This window comes from Mirounga angustirostris, unplaced genomic scaffold (assembly GCF_029215605.1).
Source record: "Mirounga angustirostris isolate CCGP_5_RB_7025 unplaced genomic scaffold, mMirAng1.0.hap1 SCAF_1, whole genome shotgun sequence".
Lineage (NCBI taxonomy): Eukaryota > Metazoa > Chordata > Mammalia > Carnivora > Phocidae > Mirounga > Mirounga angustirostris.
In genome coordinates, this window is record NW_026991709.1 from 208,327,954 (window position 1) to 208,351,314 (window position 23,361).

Genomic DNA, 23,361 nt, shown 5'->3' on the forward strand with positions numbered 1-23,361 from the left:
CAAGGAACAGCGGGGGTAGAAGCCTCAGGGATCCCCAAAGGGCTACATAAGGATATGATCAGGCCTGGGTGCCCCTCACGATCCCTCACCTGGGGGCAGCCCCCAATCCTCCCCTCATGGCCCCTGGGACACCCTCATGTCACCCACGGCTGAGTCAAAGGGCACCATCGTGGTGAAGGTCACAGCCACCAGGCCCAGCCCCCCTTCCTGGCTGGAGCCTCTGGTCTGAGGGGGGGGGAGCTGGGCCTGGCCAGGAAACTCCTGGGAACTGGGAGTGGGGGTGTGGGGCCAGCTGGGACTGGCCCGTTGGAGGAGCGGAGGCCTGGGAGAGGCGTGGGAGAGCGACATAGACAAAGACACAGCCAACGACTGAGAGAGACACAAGAGAGACAGGGAGAGAGACAGACCCGGAGAGACCCCATGAAAGAGATACACACACAGAAAGCGAGGGTACACTCATTCATTCATTCACTCACTGGGCAGATAACTTATTGGGCCTGGGCTGTGTCCCGGCAGTGCCCACGACAGATGCAAACCCTTGCCTCCGTGGGGGCTGACCGTCTGGTGGGGACATAGCCCAGAAATATGTTAAATGAGTAAATCACATCGTTGGGAGCAATAAGGGTAGCAGAGACGGGGTGGGGGGAGCCAGGAGGGCATATGAGCCCGATCTCCCTCATCTGGGGAGAAGGAGGTTCCCACCAGAATCCTACCTTCACCTGCGCCTCCCCAACTCCCTCTAAGCCCGGCGTAGGAGGCGTAGGAGCGGGGAAATGGAGAGGGGCCTGCGCCCCGGAGCCACCTGGACATAACTGCTTGGGGTGAGGGGACTGAGGCTATCGCCTGCCGCCCGGCTGAAGACCCCTCCTAACCTGCGCTGCCGGGGGGTCCGTCGCCGACGGGGCGTTCTTGGAGTGCAGCCCGGAGGCTCAGCTGGAAGGTAGGCGGGAAGTGGGCAGCAACCAGTGTCCAGGCCCCAGAGGACAGACGGGACCCCTCTGCTGGGGGACGGGAAGAGGCTCAGGCTGCGGCCGCCCCCGCTGCGAACCTCCGCTTCCCCGCTTCTCGGGGTCCTCCCACCGCGACGGAGCCTCCCTAGGAGAGCAGTTCAGGCCCGGAGGGGGGAGCCAAGGGCTCGCCGGTGCCAGTCGCCGACGGGGCGCGTTCCGGTGCCGCGGCGGGTGGCACAGGCTGGCAGCCATGGGCTGGGTGCCCGGGCCCCAAGGGGAGGGGGCGACGGCTGTCGACCGCCAGAGGTCCGCGTTGTGGGCCCTCCCCCTCGCGGGCCAGCTCCAGCCCCGCCCCCCGAGCCGCGTCCGCTCACTCTGCTCGTGGCCGCGCGACTGCCGGGGGCGCACGACCAGGGCGCACGGGTGAGTGCACTGCCCTGGGTCTCCAGGTGCGCGGGGCTCAGCCCGGCCCGCAGGGGGTTGCCCCGACCGCAGCCCCGGTCCCCTTGTTTGGATTTCCCCGGAGGTCTATGGGGGCGGGGTGGGGGGAGTTGGGAGGGAAAGCGGCAACTTCCGGGCTGGATGCGGGGAGGGGGGGCGGGGATCGGGGTAGGGGCGCCTGGACTCCCCTGGCCTCGCCCTCTCCTGGCTACACTGCAAGCTTCGCTCCTTCAGTCCTGTTTCCAGGAAATCCGAGGCGAGGCGGGAGATGCAGAGGCTGTGAGCCTATGCTCGGTGTCCCCATCAGAGCGTCACCCGTGTCTGCATGCATCTGATGTCTCCCTCCCCGCAGCGTGGCTGAGTCCGTGACTCCCTGGGGCTGTGTTTGCGCAAGGTTCCCTGAGTGCAACCGATGCCGCCCGGGATGCATTTGTTCCTGCCCTGGGCAAATAAGTCCGTTTCCCTTCCCAAGCGTCGATTTGCTCATCTATTAAGTGGGACTCGCGCGACTGTGTAACCATTTCTGAGTAGCTGTATTTGTGTTGAAACACGAGAACCTTCCTGTCCGCTTCTTATGCGAGGAACTTTTGAGTCACAGCTTCCAGTCTGTAAACTGGGACTAAGGGGAAGGCTGTCGAGGAGATTAGAGGGTGAAGTCTTGGGCGGGAAGTATTATTACACTCTAATGATACGTAGCCCCTCTGCAAAAGCCTGTCTGTGCCTTCTGGATCCTGTCTGTTGCCCTCAGGCTCTGCCTCTGTAAAATGGGAGGACAGACAGCTTTCTCACGGGGTTTTTGCGGTGGATGAAGGAGTATGTGCAGTACACAAAGCCCTGCGAGCAGCGAGGGACGGAGGTTGTGAGGTTCTAGGCTCCAGGTTGGCTGTGGGTGGAGGTTGTGAAACTGGTCTGTACGACTGGGCTTGACTCTCTCTGTGGCTGAATTTGGGTCCCTGTGTGTCTCTGTCTCTGTCGCTCTGCTCAAGTGTGAATACATTTTCTGGTTTCCCTTATGGGTGTGACTGTGTATTTTTGCTCTAATTTGTGACTGGGTGTACATTTCTTGGCGACGTGTCACTGTATTCGTGTGTGCGTCCCTGTCTGCTTGTGATTGAGTCTGCCCCTGGATAGCCCTGATGATGTGTGACTTACGCGTGTCCCTTTCCTGGGGGACTCTGTCACCATGTCCCCTCGTGATATTATTTGCGTGTCTTTGGGTCGGCCTGTCTCCATGGCCACCTCCTTTCCATCCCTAACTCCCTTTGGGCCCCGGGGTAAGTGTGGAGTGGCGGGTAGGGGGTGAGGGCCCCTTTCCCAGGGCTCCGAGGCCCCGCCCCACCGTGCCCGCCTCCTCAGGCCTTTTACTACACCTTACCTCTCCGCAGCCCTGGGGCAAGCGGCCCATGGAGCCGAGGCTGCTGCGGCCGGCGCCGGTGAGCGAGGTCATCGTCTTGCATTACAACTACACTGGCAAGCTTCGCGGTGCACGCTACCAGCCCGGCGCGGGGCTGCGTGCCGACGCCGTCGTGTGCCTGGCGGTGTGTGCCCTCATCGTGCTCGAGAACTTGGCCGTGCTGTTCGTGCTTGGGCGCCACCCGCGCTTCCACGCGCCCATGTTCCTGCTCCTGGGCAGCCTGACGCTGTCCGACCTGCTGGCGGGCGCGGCCTACGCCGCCAACATTCTGCTGTCGGGGCCTCTCACGCTGCGCCTGTCGCCCGCGCTCTGGTTCGCCCGTGAAGGTGGCGTCTTCGTGGCGCTCGCCGCGTCCGTGCTGAGCCTCCTGGCCATCGCGCTCGAGCGCCGCCTCACCATGGCCCGCCGGGGACCCGCGCCCGCCGCGCGGCGGGGACGCACGCTGGCAATGGCGGCTGCCGCCTGGGGCGTGTCGCTGCTCCTCGGACTACTGCCGGCGCTCGGCTGGAATTGTCTGGGCCGCCTGGACACCTGCTCCACCGTCCTGCCGCTCTACGCCAAGGCCTACGTGCTCTTCTGCGTGCTCGCCTTCCTCGGCATCCTGGCCGCCATCTGTGCGCTCTACGCGCACATCTACTGCCAAGTGCGTGCCAACGCGCGGCGCCTGCGGGAGCGGCCCGGGGCTGCCGGGGGCGCCTCCAGCCGGGCCCGCCGCACGCCGCGCTCGCTGGCGCTCTTGCGCACGCTCAGCGTGGTGCTCCTGGCCTTCGTGGTGTGTTGGGGCCCCCTCTTCCTGCTGCTCTTGCTCGACGTGGCGTGCCCCGCGCGCGCCTGCCCCGTGCTCTTGCAGGCCGACCCCTTCCTGGGCCTGGCCATGGCCAACTCGCTTCTGAACCCCATCATTTACACGCTCACCAACCGCGACCTGCGCTTCGCTCTCCTGCGCCTGGTCTGCTGCGGCCGCCGCCCCTGCCACAGAGGGCAGGACGCCTCCCAGGGGTCCGGGAGCCCCGCTGGGGCTTCGGGAGGCCTGAACCGCTGGCTGCCCCCCGGCTTGGACGGCAGCTCCAGCCGCTCCGAGCGCTCGTCACCCCAGCGGGACGGGCTGGACACTAGCGGCTTGGCTGGCGGCCCTGGGGCGCCCACAGCCGCCCGGACCCTGGTACCCGCTCCGGCCGCGGACTGACGCCCTTTGGCCTGCCAGTACCCTCCCCGAGAGCTGTTTTGCAGACTTTTTCTTTTTAAATAAGGGAATTTGTAGGAAAAGCAGCTGAAGATGGTGGCGGCAGAAGAGACCAAGGGAAACGCGTTTTATTTATGCTAAGCCGCACAGCAGTAAATGAAACAGACAAAAATCACGGCCCTTGTGGCATTGACATTCTGATGGGGGACACAGGCACTAACAGGGTGAAGACATCACGGATATGATTCCAGCTACAATACAGCGATGCGGTGGTGGTCAGGGGATGCTTCTCTGCAGAAGTGGTGACATACGATGTAAGCTGAGACGTCGTTGCCCTGGGAACATTTGAAAGAAGAGCTTGGCAGGGTGAAGGAACAGCAGTGCAAAGGTCCTGAGGCTGGAACATGCCTGTGTTTTCTCGGAAAAGCAAAGATCCCCTTTGCGGCTAAAGCAACAATGGAGGGGGGTGGTGGGAGGAAACAAAGGCAGGAAAATGCTGGGGCAGAGTGGGCAGAGCCTTGTGGGCCCCGTCCAGGACTTTGCTTTTTCTCTGAGTGAAGTGGGAGGCGGAGGACAGACTTGATTTGCTTGAGATGTTCACAGAGGGTGAACATCTGTAAGGGTGAAGGTCAAAGCTAGAACAAGGTGTGCCTGCACTGGCCCAGGAGAGCAAGGATGGGGCCTCAGACTATGTGGATTCTGAATAGATTTTGGAGACAGCAGGTGGGAATTACTGAGGAATTCAGTGTGGGCGTGAGAGAAAGAAATGAATCAAGTTTAGAGGAGAGAATGCCAAAAACACGGCACCCTAAACTAAAATTTGACTGTGAGAGACAGCCAATTCCTATCTGAAAAAGATTTCTTTGAGTGTGGTGTCAGATCCTTCATAAAAAAGTAAAAAAATATAATAATTAGAACAATTACAGCTTACTGTGTCTGGCTAGTCATCCCCACGGTGGTAGGCCAGGACACACCTTTTCCTCACCCTTACTGCAACTTTGTAAGGTGGTTTCCTCACCCCAGTTTGACAGATGAAGAACCTCCAAGCGGTGAGTACCTTGCCTAGTGTCTGAGTCAGGATACTAACCCAGACTGCCGGGCTCCCAGGCCCTAAGAGGCACCAGCCTCGTGTCTGGCTCCTTCGGAGGGGGAGCTATTCTGTGGATAAATGAGCTGACAGGTAAACACCTCTCTCTTAAAAACAACAACAACAAAACAAACAAAAAACTTCTCTCTTTTTTTTATACAACTTTAGCACTGCTTTGCATCTTGCTTTTTCACTTAATAGTATATCTTGGAATTGTTGCACACCCACAGATTTTTGTACTGTCTTACTGTCTTAGTTGGCTCAGGCTGCCATAACAAATATCATTACCTGTGCAGTTGAGACAGCAGAAATTTATTTCTCACTGTTCTGGGGGTTGGAAGTCCAAGATGAGCGCACCAGCATTATCTGGTGCTAGTGAGGACTCTCTTCCTGGCTTGCAGATGACTACCTTCCTGCTGTGTCCTCTCATGGTATAGAGAAATCAAGAAGCTCTCTGGTGTCTCTTCTTACAAGGGCTCTACGCCCATCATGGGGCCACACCTTGAATGGCCTCATCCTCCCCAAAGCCCCATCTCCAAAGACCATCTTGTTGGGGGTTAGGGATTCAACATATCTTGTGGGGGGGGGGGTGGTGTGGGGGACAATTCAATCCATAGCACTAAAAAAAAATTTTTTTTTAATCAAGATAAACATCCATAAGGCAAATGTCTTAATCTCTTTCACTGGCTTTATACTATTTCACAGGATGGAAAGGAATTAATTACAACAGGATCCTATGGAGGGCCACGTGGGTTGAGTCCAATCCTTTGCCTTTATACACAGTACTGCAATAAACATCCGTGTACATACATCCTCCTGCACGTGTACAAGTGTACCTTGGATGAATCTCTACAAGTGGTATCACTGGGTCACAGGGCCTCTAGGTTTGATTTTGAGATAGGAGAAGATTGCTTCAGACACATTCTAGGAAGGTGCTGGTTTCCGCGGAACCCCGGGCCATTGCCTATTCGCTGACTATGCTCTGGCGCCCCTTCTGGAGCAGCCCAGAACTGCAGCTTCACGCAACACCCCCTTCCACCCTCTGGCTTGGATTTAATCCTAGACTTGAGCAGGGATGTTGAATCTTTTTAAAATTCACTCCTAAGGCTGGCAGAATCTTTTCTTAGACCAACATCTTTTTAGCCTGGCATTTCCTTCGATTATTCGCCTAGTTTTCGTTTAGATGGACTCTTTTTTTCTTTTAAAGAAGATTTAATATAGAGTATCTTTAGGAAACAGACTTCCCAAGTACAGCTGAAATTTGGGTCAGTTTATCATCTAGCTTTTCAGGAATGAATGTATATCACATATGGCAAGAATTATTCCTATGAGATACTTTTTTTAAAATTTTTAAATTTTTTATGAAGCCATTTTATTAGAAAACTGAAAGTGTCGTATCCTTGGCTGTCTCTTCAAAGATACATAGTCTTTCTTAAAAAAACAATTTTAGGGGCACCTGGGTGGCTCAGTTGGTTAAGCTTCCAACTCTTGATTTCGGCTCAGGTCATGATCTCGGGGTCATGAGATCAAGCCCCGCACTGGCCCCTTTGCTGAGTGTGGAGCCTGGTTAAGATTCTCGATCTCTCCCTCTGACCCTCCCCTCCTCCCCTGCTCATGCTCTCTCTCTAAAAAAAAATTTTTTTTAAGATTTTATTTATTTATTTGGCAGGGAGAGTGAGAGAGCACAAGCAGGGGGAGCAGCAGAGGAAGAGTGAGAAGCAGGCTCTCCGCTCAGCAGGGAGCCCGATGCGGGACTCGATCCCAGGACCCTGGGATCATGACCTGAGCTGAGGGCAGACGCTTGACCGACTGAGCCACCCAGGCACTGTAAAAAAAATTTTTTTTTTCATTTTTATTTTGAGGGGTGCCTCGGTGGCTCAGACGGTTAAGCATCTGCCTTGGCTCAGGATCCTTAATCTTAAAAAAATAAACTTTGATTCCAGTGTAGTTACCATACAGAGTTGTATTAGTTTCAGGTGTCCAATATAGTGATTCAGTAAGTCTATACATTACTCAGTGCTCATCGTGATAGACGGACTCTTAATCCCATTCACCTAGTCCACCCATCCCCCCATCCACTTCCTCTCTGGTAACCACCACTTTGTTCTCTATAGTTGAGAGTCTGTTTTTGGGTTGTCTCTCTCTTTTTCCTTTTTATTTTTTTAATATTTTATTTATTTATTTGACAGAGAGAGACACAGCGAGAGAGGAAACACAAACAGGGGGAGTGGGAGAGGGAGAAGCAGGCCTCCTGTGGAGCAGGGAGCCCGAAGCGGGGCTCGATCCCAGGACCCTGGGATCATGACCTGAGCTGAAGGCAGACGCTTAACGACTGAGCCCCTCCTTTTTATTTTTTAAGCAGGGGGTGGGGCAGAGGGAGAGGGAATAAGAATCTTAAGCAGGCTCCTCGTCCAGCATGGAGGCCATTGTGGGGCTCATCTCACAACCCTGAGATCTTGACCTGAACCAAAATCAAGAGTCAGATGCTTAACCAATTGAGCCACCCAGGAGCCCCATCCTTTGTTTCTTAAATTCCACATGAGTGAAATCATATGGTATCCATCTTTCTCTGACTGGTTTATTTTGCTTAGCATTATACCCCCTAGCTCTATCCATGTTGTTGTACATGGCAAGATTTCATTCTTTTTTATGGCTGAATAATATAAATATATACCACATCTTCTTTATCCATTCATCTATGGATGGACACTTAGGCTGCTCCCATAGTTTGGCTTAAATGGGCTCTTTTAAAAATAAGTACATTTAAAAATGAACTTCAGGGGCACCTGGGTGGCTCAGATGGTTGAGCATCTGCCTTCAGCTCGGGTCATGATTCCAGGGTCCTGGGATCAAGCCCCGCTTTGGGCTCCTGGCTCAGCGGGGAGCCTGCTTCTCTCCCTGCTCATGCTCTCTCTCTGTATCTCTGTGTCTCAAATGAATAAATAAAATATTTAAAAAAAAATGAACTTCATATCATAATCAGCATAAATGGCAAATCAGTATCCCTTGCCATGAAAAATAACAATTGTTCCTATCTATTGGGCACTAGCATCTGCATTTCGTCCTCCGGATGACCTAGCAGGTAGGTGCTAGTATTATTACCATTTTCCAGGGAGGAAATTGAAGTGTAAACAGGTTGAGTTATGGACCTACCCTGAAGAGCTAGAAAGTGGCAGAGCCAGGCCTCAGAACCCTGTAGGCCAGCTTCACGCGCCTCTAGATTGGAGGTAACTAAAAAATAAAGACAAGGAAAAGCCAAATAGGTAAGTAATTCAAGCAGGATCCTGCGACCACTGGACCATGAGGCCTAAACTGTGTGGGGTTAAAGGGAGAAGAGCGGGGGACGCCTGGGTGGCTCAGACAGTTAAGCGCCTGCCTTCGGCTCAGGTCATGATCCCAGGGTCCTGGGATCGAGTCCCACATCGGGCTCCCTGCTCAGCGGAGAGCCTGCTTCTCCCTCTGCCTGCCGCTCCCCCTGCTTGTGCGCGCGCTCTCTCTCTCTGACAAATAAATAAAATAAAATAAATTAAAAAAGGAGAAGAGCGCGTGGAGGAGAGGAGGCACGCGCCGAGATGACGAAATTGGGCGGATGGAAGAGACAGTGCGAAGTGGGGACAGACCGGGCCGCCCCCTCCACCCCCCCCACCCCCCCCGGCCTTGCGCCCTCGCCCGCTCCTCGCCCAGGGGCACCGGGCACCTGCGGGAAGGGCGGGGAATCCCGGCTCCTTCCCTACCGCGCCTCTCCGCCCTCTCCCCGCCTCCTTCCCGGCGGACCCGAGGCCGCCCCCCACCCGACGTCCAAGACCCCGCAGGCCTTGCCGCCCCCAGAGCCAAGGTCCCCCGACTGCGGACGCGCCCGCGGGCGCCCCATAACGAAAGTTAAGCGGGAGCCGCCCCCGGCCGGGCCGCGCGGACCCTCGGGTTTCCCGGAAGCTCTGCGCGCGGGTGGCACCACTGGGCCGGGAGCCGCCTCGGTGCCCCGGGCACCCCCACCCCGCGGCAAGAGCTACGAGGCTACGCGGGGGCCGAGGTGAGCGCGCCGGCCGGTAGGGCTGTCCACCGATCTCCAGTGCAGGCAGGGGCGCGCCGGGCCTCGAACCCGAGGCTCTGGTGCTCCCGGCTCGGACCACGCGGCTGGGTGCGCCGCGCCGCGCTGACGGGCGGAGTGGTGGCCGCGCCGGGGCTGCGCAGCTCGGTGACGGGCGGCGGGGGCGGGGGGAGCGGCCCCTCTGCCCTCCCTGCCGCCGGAGGCCCGGGGCCGCGGGGACTTTTATTCTGACACGGCCGGCGCCCGGCTCTGCTTAGTCATGGTGACCTGCGCGCGCTCCGCGCCTCCCCCCGGCGCGCAGCGATGGAGGCGCCCGGGCCTGGGCGACGGAGGCGGAGCTCGAGCGCGGCCATGGCGGGGTGAGTGAGGCGCCCTGCGCCGGGGCCGTGCGACCGGCGGGCCGGGAGTGCCCCGGGGGTCGGGGAGCGGGGCGCCGCGGGTCCGGTCGCCCTGGGGGTCCCGCGGCCTCGCGGAGGGCCAGGAGGGCGCGGCTCGAGTCCCGGGCTTTGTTGGACGGCGCGACTCGAGGGGTGGCCCGGGAGCTGCGCAAGCCGGGCGAGAGGCCCAGGGAGTGCCCCTCGGACCGAGGGCCCGGGAGCCCGGCGCGCTGGGGAGCTCGGTCGGCGCCTTGGGGTTGGCAGCGGAAAGGCCGCGCGGCAGGGGTCACTTCCTCCCTTCTCCAGGCCTTGGTGGCGGCTCAGGCAGGACATGCGCAGTCCCCCGCTTATCGCTTCGTGGGTGGGAGGGGGGAAGTGCCCAGTGTCCAAGGGGCACCGTTGACCGACTGGCCAAAGACCAAGAAGCAGGACAGGGGCCTCAGCCGGGGAGAGGCGGCCAAGCGGCGCCCTGGGCCCGGTGGAGGAGGGTGCTCTGGCAGGCACAGGGGAGTGGGCAGCCAGCCAGCCAGCCACTCGCTTACTGACCCCTGAGCTAGGCCCCAGGCAGGACGTGGGGGAGCACAGGCGAGGGTGGGCACAGCCCTGACCTACACGGGGCTCCCTGCCTTCGTAAGCCTGGGGCTGAGGACCAGAGGCATGGGCCATCCTTCAACACGCAAGCCACGGAGCTCATTTCGGTTTCTGACAAGTGCTGTGGCGGAAATAGAACAGGGAGGAGATGACTCTGCTCTGAGTCCGGGAAAGATAAATGGCCAACCTGGGGAGCCTCTTGCAGATCCCCCTCTTCTCCCAGCCGGATCTTTCAAAACACAGCTCATGCCCTGGCCCTCCGGACCCTACAGGTTTCATGGAAACCTGCCCTTTAGTAGTATTTCTCATTATTCTCCTCCCTGATTCTCCAGATTGTCTCTCTCATTCTCTCAGTCCTCTGAGCCTTTGCACTTGCCATTCCCTCTGCCTGGAAAACCCCTTTCACATGTACATCCTTCTTGTGTCAGCTCTAACAGAGCCCTGGACTACCCGATTTAAACTAACTGCCCCAAGTCACACTATCCCAACGCTGTTATCCCTTTCTTCACAACTGCAATTTCTACTCAAGTCTTGCTTATTTTACTTATGGCCCATCTCTCCCCAAGTGTCATCTCCAGGGGGGCACAGTTTATGTCTGCCTTTCTCCACTGCTGTGTCTCCAGTGCCTGGAACAGTGCCTGGCACACAGTAGATACTCAATAAATGTTGGTGAGGTAAATGAAAGAATGAGCTAGACATGCTCTATCTAGGAAGGGAAGGGCCACCAGCTAGCTGGAACAGAGTGAGCAAAGGAAAGAGGTGGACAGAGGCTGACTGTGTACGGCTTAGTAGGACATTGCAGAGTTTGGTTTTACTCTTTGTGCCATAGGGGGATTCTGAGCAAGGGAGGGACATCACCCGACCTGTGTTTTAAGATGGACTCTTGGGCTCTGAGGCATGTGGCAGTTAGTGAACACAAATGGACATTGCTTCATCTGGGCTTGGGAAGGAAAACTGGTCTAGGAGTCACTTTATCTTAAAAAAGAGGATGCCTGCCCCCAGGCCCTGCCCCCAGCCCTGTGCTCTCCCTCCTCCAGGCCTCTGAGTGCCAGTGGTGGTGTTGTCCCTTGTCACCTGGAACCCCATGCAGCCGGAACCCAGGCTTAGCGGGGCTGGGGCCCGCACGCGATTCCTTCCCCTGAGGTCACAGCGCCCTGAGGGGGCAGGGGACACGGTGATGTACGCCTCCACCGAGTGCAAAGCCGAGGTGACGCCCTCCCAGCACGGCAACCGCACCTTCAGCTACACGCTGGAGGACCACACCAAGCAGGCCTTTGGCATCATGAACGAGCTGCGGCTCAGCCAGCAGCTCTGTGATGTCACACTGCAGGTCAAATATGAGGACGCGCCAGCCGCCCAGTTCATGGCTCACAAGGTGGTGCTGGCCTCATCTAGCCCCGTCTTCAAGGCCATGTTCACCAATGGGCTGCGGGAGCAGGGCATGGAGGTGGTGTCCATTGAGGGCATCCACCCCAAGGTCATGGAGCGCCTCATTGAGTTTGCCTACACGGCCTCCATCTCCATGGGGGAGAAGTGTGTGCTCCACGTGATGAATGGCGCCGTCATGTACCAGATCGACAGCGTCGTCCGCGCCTGCAGCGACTTCCTCGTGCAGCAGCTGGACCCCAGCAACGCCATTGGCATCGCCAACTTCGCTGAACAGATCGGCTGTGCCGAGCTGCATCAGCGCGCCCGCGAATACATCTATATGCACTTCGGAGAGGTGAGTGACGGGAGGAGACATGGAGCCAGGGCGTGGAGGCGGGATCAGAAGGACCAGGGACAGATGGTTGGACATCCCTGTCTTCCCTGGAGATGTGAAGGGTCAGATCAGGGAGCTGGAGAAAAATGGGGTTCTGAGGTCCTAGTCTACACATCTGGGGTGACTGTGGGAAACAGCTGAGGAAAGTGAGAGCTTCCTGGGTCTGTCTCGGGCTCCCCGGCTTCTCTGGGGCCAAGGGTAGGGAAGGGTGCAGGGAACACGGACAGTAGCTCAACCCTGGAGTGTGCTAAAGGAGGGCCCGATATTTCAGACAGTCTGCAAATATTTATTTATTTATTTATTTATTTATTTATTTATTTAAAAATTTTTTTTTTTAAAGATTTTATTTATTTATCTGAGACAGAGAGAATGAGAGAGACAGAGAGCACATGAGAGGGGGGAAGGTCAGAGGGAGAAGCAGGCTCCCCGCCGAGCAGGGAGCCCGATGTGGGACTCGATCCCGGGACTCCAGGATCATGACCTGAGCCGAAGGCAGTCACTTAACCAACTGAGCCACCCAGGCGCCCCTCTGCAAATATTTATTAAACACCCATGACATGCTGCCTCCCTCAACTGTGACCCTTAGACGTGTTTTCTCTGGTCAGCGCAGTGTTGTCCTTACACTGTTCTTGGTTTCATTTTCGTTTTTAAGTGGAGGAAGTTGTGAGCAGAAGATAACAGATTCCTTGTAAAATCACAATGATGAGCCCAAATTCTTGGGTGGCAGTCACTAGATGTTGTGCCCTTGGGATGATGATGATAATAAGTGTTTGTTGAGCACTTGCTGTGGGCCAACCCCTGTTCTAAGTGATTTCCATTCTTTAAATCATTGGATTTTCCCAACTATCCTATGAGGAAGTACCACCCTCAGGTGTGGCCCAACAGGGCTGTACCCCAGGCCCCACGCCTTAGGGAGTCTCGTGCTTTAGAGGGCCTTCCTGGAACTTTTCAAAGTCTTCCTCCAGTGGCCGGGATCAGCTGAGGTAGATACCGCCCTGGTTTCCATTTCTCTCCTTAAGGGGTAGATGTTCTCTTTCCCTCTACCCCACATGTGGGGTTGACCAGATGAGGAGCGCTGGCATTAGTCCGAGGGCCTATGGCTTCCAGCAAGGTGGTCTGTGAGCAGGGCTTTTCCACAGGCCTGCACAGTGTTTCTTTAAAGGGATTGCGTGGGCTTGGGGTACCAGAGTGTTGGTGATCTGCTGATGTCGGGTGACTGAAATTATTTATATAGACTGGTGCCTGACAAGAAGTACTTGCCTGGGGCCCTGGATACCCTAGGAGTAGCCCAGCTATGAGGTAGCTACTAATATAATCCCTCTTTTACAGAGGATGAAAACCAAGGCACGGAGCATTTCCGATATTTGCCCAAGATCACCTAGTTAGAAAGTAGTGGGCCAAGTTGCAGCTCAGCCTTCTTTCTTTAGAGCCTACACTTTTCTTTTTTTTTTTAAAGATTTTATTTATTTATTTGAAACAGAATGAGAGAGACAGAGAGCACATGAGAGGGGGGAGGGTCAGAGGGAGAAGCAGGCTCCCTGCCAAACAGGGAGCCCGATGCGGGACTCGATCCCAGGACTCCAGGATCATGACCTGAGCCGAAGGCAGTCGCTTAACCAACTGAGCCACCCAGGCGCCCGAGCCTACACTTTTCTAGAATATTCTATGGCTATTACTTTTTCCTTTTTTAGTCAATCTACCCTTTTGAAAAAGTAATTTTGTTTAAAAAAAAGGTAACAATCTTGTAGTTCAAGCACAAAATGATACAAAAAGGTACATAGTACATTGTGTCTTTGCCCATTTGCCTGAGTACTTACGGTACTGTATGCCTGGCATGTAGTATTAACTCATTTAACCTTCACAACCTACGAAGTTCATGCTATTTGAATCCCCGTTTTACAAAATAGGAAACTGAGATTGTCAGAGGCAGGTTGAGTGACTTGTCTGCGATCATACCGCCGTTGAGGGGAGTCAGCCTGTCACAGTAATGCCCTCCGCAGGTGGCCAAGCAAGAGGAATTCTTCAACCTGTCCCATTGCCAGCTGGTGACGCTCATCAGCCGAGACGATCTGAACGTGCGCTGCGAGTCCGAGGTCTTCCACGCCTGTATCAACTGGGTCAAGTATGACTGTGAGCAGCGGCGTTTCTATGTGCAGGCGCTGCTGCGGGCGGTGCGCTGCCACTCCCTCACGCCCCACTTCCTGCAGATGCAGCTGCAGAAGTGCGAGATCTTGCAGTCGGACTCCCGCTGCAAGGACTACCTGGTCAAGATCTTCCAGGAGCTTACCTTGCATAAGCCCACGCAGGTGATGCCCTGTCGGGCGCCCAAAGTCGGCTGGCTCATCTACACCGCTGGTGGCTACTTCCGCCAGTCACTCAGCTACCTGGAGGCCTACAACCCCAGTGATGGCACCTGGCTCCGACTGGCAGACCTGCAGGTCCCTCGCAGTGGCCTGGCTGGCTGCGTCGTGGGCGGGCTGCTGTATGCTGTGGGTGGCCGGAACAACTCGCCCGACGGCAACACCGACTCCAATGCGCTGGACTGCTATAACCCCATGACCAACCAGTGGTCGCCCTGTGCCCCCATGAGCGTACCACGCAATCGGATCGGGGTTGGGGTCATCGATGGGCACATCTATGCCGTTGGTGGCTCCCATGGCTGCATCCACCACAACAGTGTGGAGAGGTGAGTGGCAGGGCCCGGAGGGGTGGGCTCTGAGGTTCCCATTGCTAACAAGGGCCGAACCCATTGGGATTTGGGGATTCCCCCTGTTGTTGAGTGCCTGTCTCTGTGCTCTGCCTTCAGGGAGTGGAAGCCTCAGGTGAAGCTAAATCCATGGGAGATTTATGGTCAGTGACATTGGAGGATTTGTCTGGGCCTGGGAATTGCTCACAGGGCTGTCACAAACCCATAACAACTGCAGATTTGGAAAGAGTCCTATCAGTTTGAAGTTGTTGTAAAACACTAATTTTATTACAACATGACACCTCACTGCCATCTGCCCCCAAACTGCCATAATAAACAGATGTTTGAGGTCTTCTATGTGGAAGGTGCCCCCTTGTGCAGTGCACAACCTACACAACCGCATGGTGACCCTGTGTTTAGAGGCTGAACAGTTTGGACTTCCAACTTTTGCACAGCCAGTCCTCTGCTTTCTCCTCTTCCAGAAGTGTGATCCATGATACAGTTCTCAGCTGGAGAACTTGTTAAAACAAACTCCCTGGCCCACTGCTGGAGATCCGGCATTGGTGGGTTTGGAGCGAGCGAGGCTGGGGAATGGGAATTTTAAACAGACACCACACTTTGAAAAAAACCATTGTAGGTGGTAGCCTAGTTGTTAGAATTAGGATTCTGGTGTCCTAGAAGGCTGGGTCATACCCCTAGCCCCACCTCCTTGGTGACCCGGGACATGCCATTTTCTCCCTCTGTGCTTCTGTCTTGTCGTCTGAAGATGATGGGGAAGTGGGAGATGATAACCACCTGCCCGACCGGCTAAGTGGGGTTTTGGGGAGCTAACAACACGCAGTACAGGGCCTGGCAGGTGGTGTATGGTCATGCTACCACCAGCGTCCAGCAGACGTGCAGGTGACCTTGAGCAGATGATGGCTGTGAACCTGTTTCCTCAGAGAAAAGCTATGAGGAGTAAAGAGTTCAAGTGCAGAAGGAACTAGCAGCATGTCGGGTTATAATGTTCCACACAGGTCAGCTGTGATCGCTGTTGTCATCGTTCTTATGCCCTTGCAGGTATGAGCCAGAGCGGGACGAGTGGCACTTGGTGGCCCCAATGCTGACTCGAAGGATCGGGGTGGGAGTGGCGGTCCTCAACCGTCTGCTCTATGCCGTCGGGGGCTTTGATGGAACAAACCGCCTCAACTCGGCCGAGTGTTACTACCCAGAGAGAAATGAGTGGCGGATGATCACACCCATGAACACCATCCGGAGTGGGGCAGGTGGGTGGGGACTGCCGGGAGGGGAGCGTGGAGGAACCCTCTCCCACTCCTGGGCTTGAAACTCGGCAAGACCTGGGGGAGGCTTCCCGTTCCAGTCTTAAACCCTGGGGCACGCACAGGAGAGCTAGATCCTGATGATGGGAGCTCTTGTCTTCCGGCTTTGTTTCTGAAGGACGCCCTGGGAGAGGGGCGAGGGGCGAGGGGAGGTGGGGCCTGGGGCCCCCAGAGCCAGGCCCTGGAGTCACTCTGTGCACGGTATGCTTTAGGAGTCTGTGTCTTACACAACTGTATCTACGCTGCGGGAGGCTACGATGGTCAGGACCAGCTCAACAGCGTGGAGCGCTACGACGTGGAGACAGAAACGTGGAGTTTCGTAGCTCCCATGAAGCATCGGCGAAGTGCCCTGGGGATTACTGTGCACCAGGGAAGGATCTACGTTCTCGGTGAGGCCCTGGGGGCAGGGGCCTGGGTGGAGAAGACAGATTAACCCCATCTTTGGGGGGCGGGCTCAAATCCCAGGAGGAAGGCTCCTTGGGGTTCCTTCTCCCTCTTTCTTTCCCCTCAGAGGGGGTGACTGTCTCCTCTGCTCTCCCGGCAGGAGGCTATGATGGCCACACGTTCCTGGACAGTGTGGAGTGTTACGACCCAGACACAGACACCTGGAGTGAGGTGACCCACATGACATCGGGCCGGAGCGGGGTGGGTGTTGCTGTCACCATGGAGCCCTGCCGGAAGCAGATTGACCAGCAGAACTGTACCTGTTGAGCCGCTTGAGTCTCTTGGGCAAAAAAATGGTCTGATCGAGAGTATGGTTGTTTTTGTACAAAAACAGGGACAAAAAGAAAAGGCGACAGAGCAAATGCTTATCCTCCAAGATGGGAGGCTGAGATGCCTCAGTGTTCAAATGACAGCTAGAAAGAAAAGAAGGCCAGAGCGGGAACCCATGAGCCTGTCAGAGTCGTCCCAGGAGTGTCCAAGAGAGCCTCCCTGGGAGGGGGGGGTGCATGAAGGGCAGGCTCCCAGGAAGAGAGGCCCCTGCACCCACTACCCTGAGAATAGGCCTGGGTCCCACACCAGCCGCCGCCACCTCCCTTTGCGGTGAAAGCAGGTGCTTAGGTTGGGCCGGGTTTTTGTTTCTTGTGTCTTTGTGGTTGGTTCCTGGAGGCCTGGGAAGGAGCCAGCTGAGGCCTCACGGGTGAGGTTCCTGTGGAGGTGCGGACCCCAGGGATGGGCGTGTACACAGAAACCCCTGGATATCTCTGCCCTGGACAGTCATTTTGTTGATAAGTAACCATATAACGTTCCAATGAAAATAAAGAACAAACTAACTAGCGTCTTCACTCCCGGGCTCTCAGCTGGAGGTCTCGAACCCGGGGACAGAAAGGACTCTTCCAAAACATACTCAAGTCTTTGATTTTGAGTTTGAATTTGAAACCAGGTCGTTATCTCTGCCCATCGCATCTTGACATGTAGGGCCTCTTTCTCCCCGGAGGCAAGCCACACAGGGCTCACTTTGTCACACTGGGCTGCTTTGAAGACAATGACCTAACTCCTTGACACCTCTCTTCTAGGGCTCCCTGGAGTTCTATTTTAAGGCAAACCATCCCCAACATGCCTTCCAAATCGGTGAAAATCTATCCAGTCATTTGTATGCGCTTCAATAACACAGACTGAGCCTTTTATTTAGGACAAAAGGGGTTCTTGGGAATTTTCTTAGGCAAAGGGCTCAATATAACCTGGTCTCTTCTGAACAGTTCGTGTGAAGGCAACATACGGCCTGGATCTCTTCTTAAGCCAATTAACTATTTGTGGGTTTTTTTAAGATTTTATTTATTTATTTGACAGAGAGACAGCGAGAGAGGGAACACAAGCAGGTGAATGGGAGAGGGAGAAGCAGGCTTCCCGCCGAGCAGGGAGCCCGATGTGGGGCTCGATCCCAGGACCCTGGGATCATGACCTGAGCCGAAGGCAGACGCTTAATGACAGCCACCCAGGTGCCCCGCCAATTAACTATTTGTATTGGGAGAGTGGAGCGAAGAGGTCTCAACTATCAGGAATGTCCTAGGTTCTCCCAGGGAGCTTAGTGAGGAAACATTTGATTCCTTCCCTTACCTCTCAGCTCTGTAGCTTCATTCACTCAATTCACCTGAAGGTTTTCTTAGTTGCACCGCTTCCTTGGTCCTCTTCCTAAGGTTTTATTGGAACAAGGAAAGAAATCTGCATTGGCTGCATTGAATGGATGGGGGAGGACTAGGAATTGTAAACATAGTATCTGGATAGCCTTTTAGCATTTGCAGTGTTTTTGCACATTATTTGATCCTCAAGAGTGCTGTGAGCCAGGAAGGGCCAGCCCGAATTCTTTACAGATTAGAGGTTCAGAGAAGTGACTTACCTAAGGTCATGTGGCCACTAAATGGTAGGGTTTAGATTCGACTCAAGTGGACACCAAAGCAGCTACAACTCGTTCTAACACCGTGTGTGAGAAGGACATAAAGAGGTCCCGTGGGGTCAGTGTGTGTATCAGTGAAAGTTCCAGAAACAGCGATCTAATCTAGAGTCAAGAGGAATTTGCACGTAAATCCGTTGCCATAAGCCACACAGCCTATCCCAGAGTGGGGTTTCCTTCTACAAGGGCTGGAACCCTGGTCTTGAGGTCAGGTTTCAGCTGATTCAGTAAAGCAAGGTGAACAGTTTCTTACCTGCAAAAATGGTACTTGGACACCGGCTGGGCCTTAGGCCCTGTGTAAGCTGCTGGACCAACAAAGGTGAGTATTTACATTCACTTTCTAATTCTGCAAAGACAGCTGTTTATAAAAAGACCTCACTGTGCTAGGTATCGGGGCTAGGGTAGTGAACAGGCCCCAGATGATCCCGGCCCTCATGGAATTACAGCCTAGCAGAGGAGTAGTGTGACCAACTCGTCCTGGTTTGCCCAGGACAGTCCCAGATTGAACACTGGAAGGCTGGCATCCCCAAGCCCCTCAGCCCCTCGGGTAAACCGGGGCAACTCTACAGGTAAGCCAGATGCTGAAGCAATATTACAACCGTGCTGAGTGACAGGCAGCTGAGGGTGGTGGTTAGGTTCCCATTTGGAAGTTGATGGCTTGGCTGCAGAGCGGAGTGCACTGGGGAGAGCGAAGCAGCTATTGCGTTAGCCAGGTGAGAGGTTGGCAGTTTGGATTAGGCTGTGGGAGTAGAGAGCGGTTGAATCTACAGCTGAGGGGACTGATGAGATAAGAAGGGCGGAGAATTAGGAATGCTCCTCTGTAGCTTCAACCTTAATCCCAGCCAGGGGTAGAGAAGCTTTGAGGAGGCTGCAGGGATAGAAGGGAAGTGGCAATGTTTTGGGGTGTGTCGGATTTGAGGCCTCAGGATACAGTTGTTTTAGGAGAGTGCACAGTCATTTTGCTCGCCTTCAGGCTTTAATGCTTCCAACAGGTAGTTCTCGAATGGCTGTTCTACCAGACCGGAAGTGAGGTGTTCAGACACAGTGAGAAACAGGCATGACACCGTCTCTCTCAGAGAGCTAGAATTAATGATCACAAAAATGCCTATGTAATTAGGTTCAAAGGTAAGCCCTCTGAAGGCCAGGAGCTTGACCTAGGTCAGAGGTCCTGAGACAGCATTGTTGAGGAGGTGGTTTTCTCACAGAAATCCAAAGGAACTGATAGTGTAAACTTAGTGAGGAAAGGAAGGGCAAGCTTCGGGACAGAAGAAGCATCACATGCAAAGGTCCTGTGGCACCAGGAAGCAACCTAGATGAACTCTGAGAGGGAGGAGGAACATGGTGTCAGAAGAGGCCCTGTGGGCCATGCTCATTTCAATTTAATTCTTAAATACCTAAGTATTACCTTAAAAAAAAGAGAACATTATAGATAAAGCTGAAATCTTACTATCTTTCCATTCCAGTCCCCTCTCAATTTAAAACAAACTGCAGTAATGTTCTATGTATTTCCTCACAAAAAAGGCATAATGTTGCCTGTATTATTCTGCAACTTGCTTTCCCCCCTCAGACTTCTAGATCTTTTTGTCTGTGACATCACATTCCTTTTGCCAGGTACCTATGTTCTGTTTTTTTTTGTTTCTTTTTTTTAATATTTTATTTATTCATTTGAGACACAGAGATAGAGAGAGAGAGCATAAGCAGGGAGAGAGGCAGAGGGAGAGGGAGAAGCAGGCTCCCCGCTGAGCCAGGAACCCGATGTGGGGCTCGATCCCAGGACCCCGGGATCATGACCTTGAGCCGAAGGCAGACACTTAACCATCTGAGCCACCCAGGCGCCTCCCTATGTTCTGTTTTATCTCTTCTAGTACCGACAGACATTTAGGTCTTTTCATTTTTCAAAATTACAGATAAGGCTGAAATGTCTACTCTTAACCATGTCTCCTCAGGCACAAATATGTATATTTCTCCAGGGCGATACTAAGAGGTGGAACTTACTAGATCTTAGGGTAAGCACAGCTTTCCTTAGATGCTGCCAGATTGCCCTCCAAAGTGGTTGTAACAAACCATGTTCTTTCTGCTTCTAGAAGTTCTTTTTAAATTTCACACAAATTGATCACTCTCCCTTGATGTTTTTTCTCTTCTGTGTCATATTTAAGAAGGACTTTTGGTTCTTGCCATTTTCCGTGGCTTCCTACCCATTTGTTAAGTTGTCATCTCCTGCCCGTACATTTGTTTCTGCCTAAGTTAACCAGACTCGGTTTTTGCTGGTTCTGTTAAAACCAAGAATCCTGACTAACAGAGATATCAAGAAATTTTTGTACTGTTTTTCCTTCGGATATTATTGTTTGTTTTTGTACTATTTTTAAATCCAACAGGAAGTTGCTGGTATGTATACTATCAAATGGGAATTTAATTTTGTATGGATAGCTATTGCTCAACCATTTGTTTTTCAAACCATTTCTTGACTCATTAATTCTTTACCCATAGTTCTTAAATGCTATCCCAATCATATGCAAATTTCTCATGTTTGTATGGGACCTCTATTCCGTTATATTGACTTTCTACAGTTTTACCTAAATATCCATTTTTGCATCAATTTCATCATTTTAATTACTAAAGTTTTAACATGTCTTAATATCAGAATAAGTCCCTTCTCCCTTTTTCTTTCTATTAAAAACAACAACAACAACAACAACCCTGAGCTGTTCTGTTACTGCATATTTATTCTTTGCTCCATGGATGAAATTCCATGAAAAATAAATATTTTAATTGGGTTGCATTAAAATTATCGAGTTGGGGTGGAATAATATTTTTACATTAGGCCTCTCCGTTCATGAACTTAGTGTATCTGTTTAGTGAAGTCTTCTTTGCTGTCCTCAGGAAGGCTTTATAATTTCTCCACAAAGGGCTTGCGAAGGGTTTATTAATGGGAGTTTTATGGGCCTGGTTGCTGTTGTCAATGAGATCTTTACTCCTTGATCCTTTACAATTGTTGTTTCTGAAAAAAAAAAAATAAAATTGGTATTTCTGGTATATGGGAAATTTGTTGATTTAGATATCTTGATCTTCCACCAGCCTCTTTCTAGTTTTCTAGTTTTTTTTTTTTTTTTAAGCAGATAGTTAAATTGTCTGCAAGTAAGAATAGTGGAATGTCATCTTTTCCAATAGTTATGCCATTCATTTCTTGCCTTACAATTAGCTAAGACCTTTGAAATGTTAGTTAGTTGTGGGACTGGTGGGGAATAGTTGTCTTATTCCTAATAATAAGGTGAGTGCTTCTAATGTGCCACCATTAAATCTGATGTTTGCCAAACGATTTTCTGTAACTTACACCTTAAGTTTTGCTGGAACTTTTTTCAAGTTCAGGAAGCTCCCCTCTATACCTAGTTTGCTACATGTCGTTGTTGTTTAAATCATAAATGGGTGTTGAATTTTCCAGAAGTCTCTCATTCAATAGGTGGGTCTCAAGAAATTGCATTTCTAACATTCCCAGTTGACGCTGATGCTGCTTGTCCAGGGACCACACGGCAAGACATAAATAGAACAAGAACAGTGGGTTAGAAGCACATTCTGAGAAACACTTAAGGAATAAATGGAAGAGAAGCCCCAACAAACAACAGCAGCAGAAAAGCATGAGGAAAACTAAGAAAAGGATAGTGTCACAGAGGCTAAGTGGAGGAAAAAGTCGAGCACAAAAATTTTAAGGAACAATGCTATGAAGTGCAAAGAGCTTCAGAAAGATAGACCCCTTCAAATGCCCACTGGATTTGGTGACTGGAAAGTAATCTTACTGAGAACCATTTCAGGAGACTTGTGAGGGTAAAGCAACAGATCCCTTCAGTAAATATTTATGGAGTGCTTCCTTGGAACAGGTACTGTTGCTGAGAAGACAACACTGAATCAGTGAAGGAAACTGAGGAAGAGAATATCTCTTCTGAGGCATTTGGATGAGAAGAGGCAGAAAAAGACTGGCTGAAAGCTAGAGAGGAACAAAGAATTCAGGGAGGGTTTGGGGTTTTGTTTTTGAGATTCAGAAAACAGAGCATGTTTATAAGCCGAGGGGAAGTTTCAGTATAGAAAGATTATCAACGATGAGGTAAAAGAGGTTGGATTCATAGTGATGGTAAGCAAATAACTTCCCACTCTCAATCAAGTGGACAGTGTCTAAGGTAACCTTTAGCTCTGTGAAGGGCCCTGTAGTTCTGGACGCTAGAGTCCCTTGCTTTGTGCAATACAACATGCTGTCAATTCAATGAATATCTTCTCCCTTGAGTGTGCATTCTGGTTTTATTTATTTATTTATTTTATTATTATTATTTTTTTTATTTGAGAGAGAGAGCATGAGAGGGAGGAGGGTCAGAGGGAGAAGCAGACTCCCTGCTGAGCAGGGAGCCCGATGCGGGACTCGATCCCGGGACTCCAGGATCATGACCTGAGCCGAAGGCAGTCACTTAACCAACTGAGCCACCCAGGCGCCCTGCATTCTGGTTTTAAAATATAAATGTTAGTGGAACTAAATTTTGTGGAAGATAGAACTTAAGGGGCGGGGGGAGGGGAAGAATACACTGGAATCAACAGACTAGGCTTGAGACCCATATCTGGCACTCAAACTTGGTGCAAAGCCTCTCTGTGCCTGGCTTTCCTCATCTGTAAAATGGGGATAATAACTACCCTAGCAGCTGGCACGCAGTAAGATACAATAAATGTAGTCTTACTGGTAGGAATGAGGTTTAAGTACTGGAAACCTGATGTGCTAACATTAATCGGGACTATCAAGGTTGTTAAGGTTAGCAAGATAATGGTAGAACATTTAGTGACCTCAGACCACTTTACCTGTGCTACTTAAAATTCCTCACTGGCGGGGCGCCTGGGTGGCTCAGTTGGTTAAGCGACTGCCTTCGGCTCAGGTCATGATCCCGGAGTCCCGGGATCGAGTCCCACATCGGGCTCCCTGCTCGGCGGGGAGTCTGCTTCTCCCTCTGACCCTCCTCCCTCTCATGCTCTCTGTCTCTCATTCTCTCTCTCTCAAATAAATAAAATCTTTAAAAAAAAAAAAAAAAAAAAAAAATTCCTCACTGGCTCTCGTACCCTGTGAAAAATCAGAGCTTCCA

At 52.7% G+C, this 23,361-nt stretch overlaps 2 protein-coding genes across 3 annotated transcripts; both read left to right on the plus strand.

The window, feature by feature from the left end:
- The first annotated feature begins 326 nt into the window (after positions 1-326).
- Positions 327-3,994, plus strand: S1PR5 (sphingosine-1-phosphate receptor 5). The gene is made up of 2 exons (XM_045863888.3): positions 327-1,373; positions 2,777-3,994. Exon 2 carries the CDS (start codon positions 2,795-2,797, stop codon positions 3,989-3,991), a length of 1,197 nt encoding a protein of 398 aa, XP_045719844.1. The 5' UTR covers positions 327-1,373; positions 2,777-2,794; the 3' UTR covers positions 3,992-3,994.
- Positions 3,995-8,965: 4,971 nt separating this feature from the next.
- Positions 8,966-21,242, plus strand: KEAP1 (kelch like ECH associated protein 1). 2 transcript variants are annotated; one of them, XM_045863022.3, is made up of 6 exons: positions 8,966-9,105; positions 11,129-11,814; positions 13,854-14,539; positions 15,599-15,804; positions 16,071-16,247; positions 16,403-21,242. In XM_045863022.3, the coding sequence occupies exons 2-6, from the start codon at positions 11,176-11,178 to the stop codon at positions 16,567-16,569; spliced, it is 1,875 nt and encodes a 624-aa protein (XP_045718978.2). In that variant the 5' UTR covers positions 8,966-9,105; positions 11,129-11,175; the 3' UTR covers positions 16,570-21,242. The 2 variants fall into 2 exon arrangements, with proteins under 2 accessions (XP_045718978.2, XP_045718977.2); XM_045863021.3 differs by lacking the exon at positions 8,966-9,105 and adding an exon at positions 9,341-9,482.
- The last annotated feature ends 2,119 nt before the right edge of the window (positions 21,243-23,361 follow it).

Coding starts and splice junctions, on each gene's coding strand:
- S1PR5 (XM_045863888.3), top strand. CDS start 2,795: ATGGAGCCGAGGCTGCTGCGGCCGGCGCCGGTGAGCGAGGTCATCGTC.
- KEAP1 (XM_045863022.3), top strand. CDS start 11,176: ATGCAGCCGGAACCCAGGCTTAGCGGGGCTGGGGCCCGCACGCGATTC. Junction 14,540..15,598: donor CACCACAACAGTGTGGAGAG/GTGAGTGGCAGG, acceptor ATGCCCTTGCAG/GTATGAGCCAGAGCGGGACG. Junction 16,248..16,402: donor GGGAAGGATCTACGTTCTCG/GTGAGGCCCTGG, acceptor CTCTCCCGGCAG/GAGGCTATGATGGCCACACG.